Source organism: Tupaia chinensis, unplaced genomic scaffold (genome assembly GCF_000334495.1).
Source record: "Tupaia chinensis unplaced genomic scaffold, TupChi_1.0 Scaffold145056_1, whole genome shotgun sequence".
Lineage (NCBI taxonomy): Eukaryota > Metazoa > Chordata > Mammalia > Scandentia > Tupaiidae > Tupaia > Tupaia belangeri.
In genome coordinates, this window is record NW_006204917.1 from 8,502 (window position 1) to 10,422 (window position 1,921).

The 1,921-nt window shown below is 32.0% G+C and overlaps 1 protein-coding gene across 1 annotated transcript; it reads right to left on the reverse strand.

The window, feature by feature from the left end:
• Positions 1-711: 711 nt before the first annotated feature.
• LOC102486034 (olfactory receptor 4A47) lies at positions 712-1,629 on the reverse strand. Its single transcript, XM_006167747.2, has one exon. It carries the CDS (start codon positions 1,624-1,626, stop codon positions 712-714), a length of 915 nt encoding a protein of 304 aa, XP_006167809.1. The 5' UTR covers positions 1,627-1,629.
• Between the last annotated feature and the right edge of the window lie 292 nt (positions 1,630-1,921).

The window sequence follows — 1,921 nt, forward strand, 5'->3', positions numbered from 1 at the left end:
TAGGGAAGAGCCCTGAAAAAATATGCTTAGAGATGAATAGTCTTATTTTTAATTTTATATCATTTTGCATTGTTTTCATTTTGTGAATTATTGTTCTCTATTTTGTCAATTTTTGTTTTTTTAAAAAGTGGAAGAATTACATTAAAATATTTTTAGAGAATTAAAATTAAATCGAATAAAACACTCTACAGAATTAAGTATTTTACATAGTATAATTAAAATAATAAACTTAAGTGATAGCAATCAAGCTAAAAACAAAACTGAGTTTCATTAAAAGTCAAAATATAAATGCATAGATTAACTAAAAATCGGTACAATTATAAAACTCGTTTGCTGAATAACATCAGTTACTATTACATATGCATACAACTTTGTACGTGACATTAAAAAAGAGATTATAAAGCTTATATTCTAACAAAAAAAGAAATTTTTATTATAGGAAGACTATAGAGATCAACTTTTATTCCCACTATTATTCTTTTATTTATGAATAAAAATTAGGGAAAATTATGTACAATAATAAAATAACTTAAACTACATTAGATAGTACTGTGTATGTTTGAAGTTTAGAATATAATACATAGTTACATAGAAATTTTTTTTGAAAATAAAGATGGCATTGCATCTCAGAAAACTTTTAAACGCCAAAAAGAAAAACTCTAATATCAAATGCATTCTTCATGATGAGAGATTCACTAATTTACTTACTGATCAAAATTTATTCGTCCACAGCTTCTTCATGGCATTTTTCATCTCTGAGTTTCTCAGTGTGTAAATTAAGGGGTTCAGCATTGGTGTTATGACTGTATAAAATACACTCAATGATTTGTCAATGGGGAAGGTCTTAGCAGGTCGTGCATACATAAAAATACAGGGAACAAAGAAGAAGACAACCACAGTGATGTGGGAACCACAGGTACAGAGGGCTTTCCACCTTCCTTCCTGACTCAGGTTTTTTAAAGAGTACAGGATAATACCATAAGAGATAAGTAAGACCAGAAATACAGTTGCACAAATTAGTCCTCCATTGGCAGCTACTAGGAGGCCAATAACATAGGTGTCAGTACAGACAAGTTCTAATAAGGGATACATATCACAGAAAAAGTGATCAATGACATTGGGGCCACAGAATGGAAGCCCATAAATAGTACTAAGCTGAATGACTGAGTGCAGAACTCCTCCAACCAAGGACACCACCAGCAACAAAACACACACCAATTGTCTCATGATAACCAAATAATGCAAGGGCTTACAGATGGCCACATAGCGGTCATAGGCCATTACCACCAGAAGAAAGACCTCTGACCCAGCAAAAAAGTGTTCAGTAAAGAGCTGAATCATACAGAATTTGAAGGATATGGTATCATATCCAAAGAACAAGTTTGAAATCAATTTTGGGGAAATGGATGAGGAATAAATGACATCCATAAATGATAAACTAGCAAGAAAGAAGTACATTGGTGAACCCAGGGTCTTACTGACAGTAACAGTCACAACAATGAGCAGGTTGCCCACCATAGTCAAAGTGTAGAAAAGCGAGAACATCACAAAAAGTACTTTCTGTGTCTCTGGGTTCTGTGTAAGACCCAAGAGGACAAAGAAAGTTACATTGTTTCTTGGTTCCATCTAATCTTTATAGGCTCTGATGTCAGATCTTGAAAGCACTTTACCTATAAAACAAGGAAGAAATCTTTATATTGTTTTAAATTTATTTTTTAAAGTAGTATAGTCTTACAGTCTTATTTATTCAGTCAAATAAAAAATGTGTATGGATTATTTGTGTAATTACTTGATGGACTTTGGAAATGCCAGACTGAAAAAGACCCTCAGTGATACATAGTATGATGTGGATCCCAAAATGACAGACCAATTGAAAAATTAATTATGATACATTCATATTAATTAAAGAGTTCACAGTGTT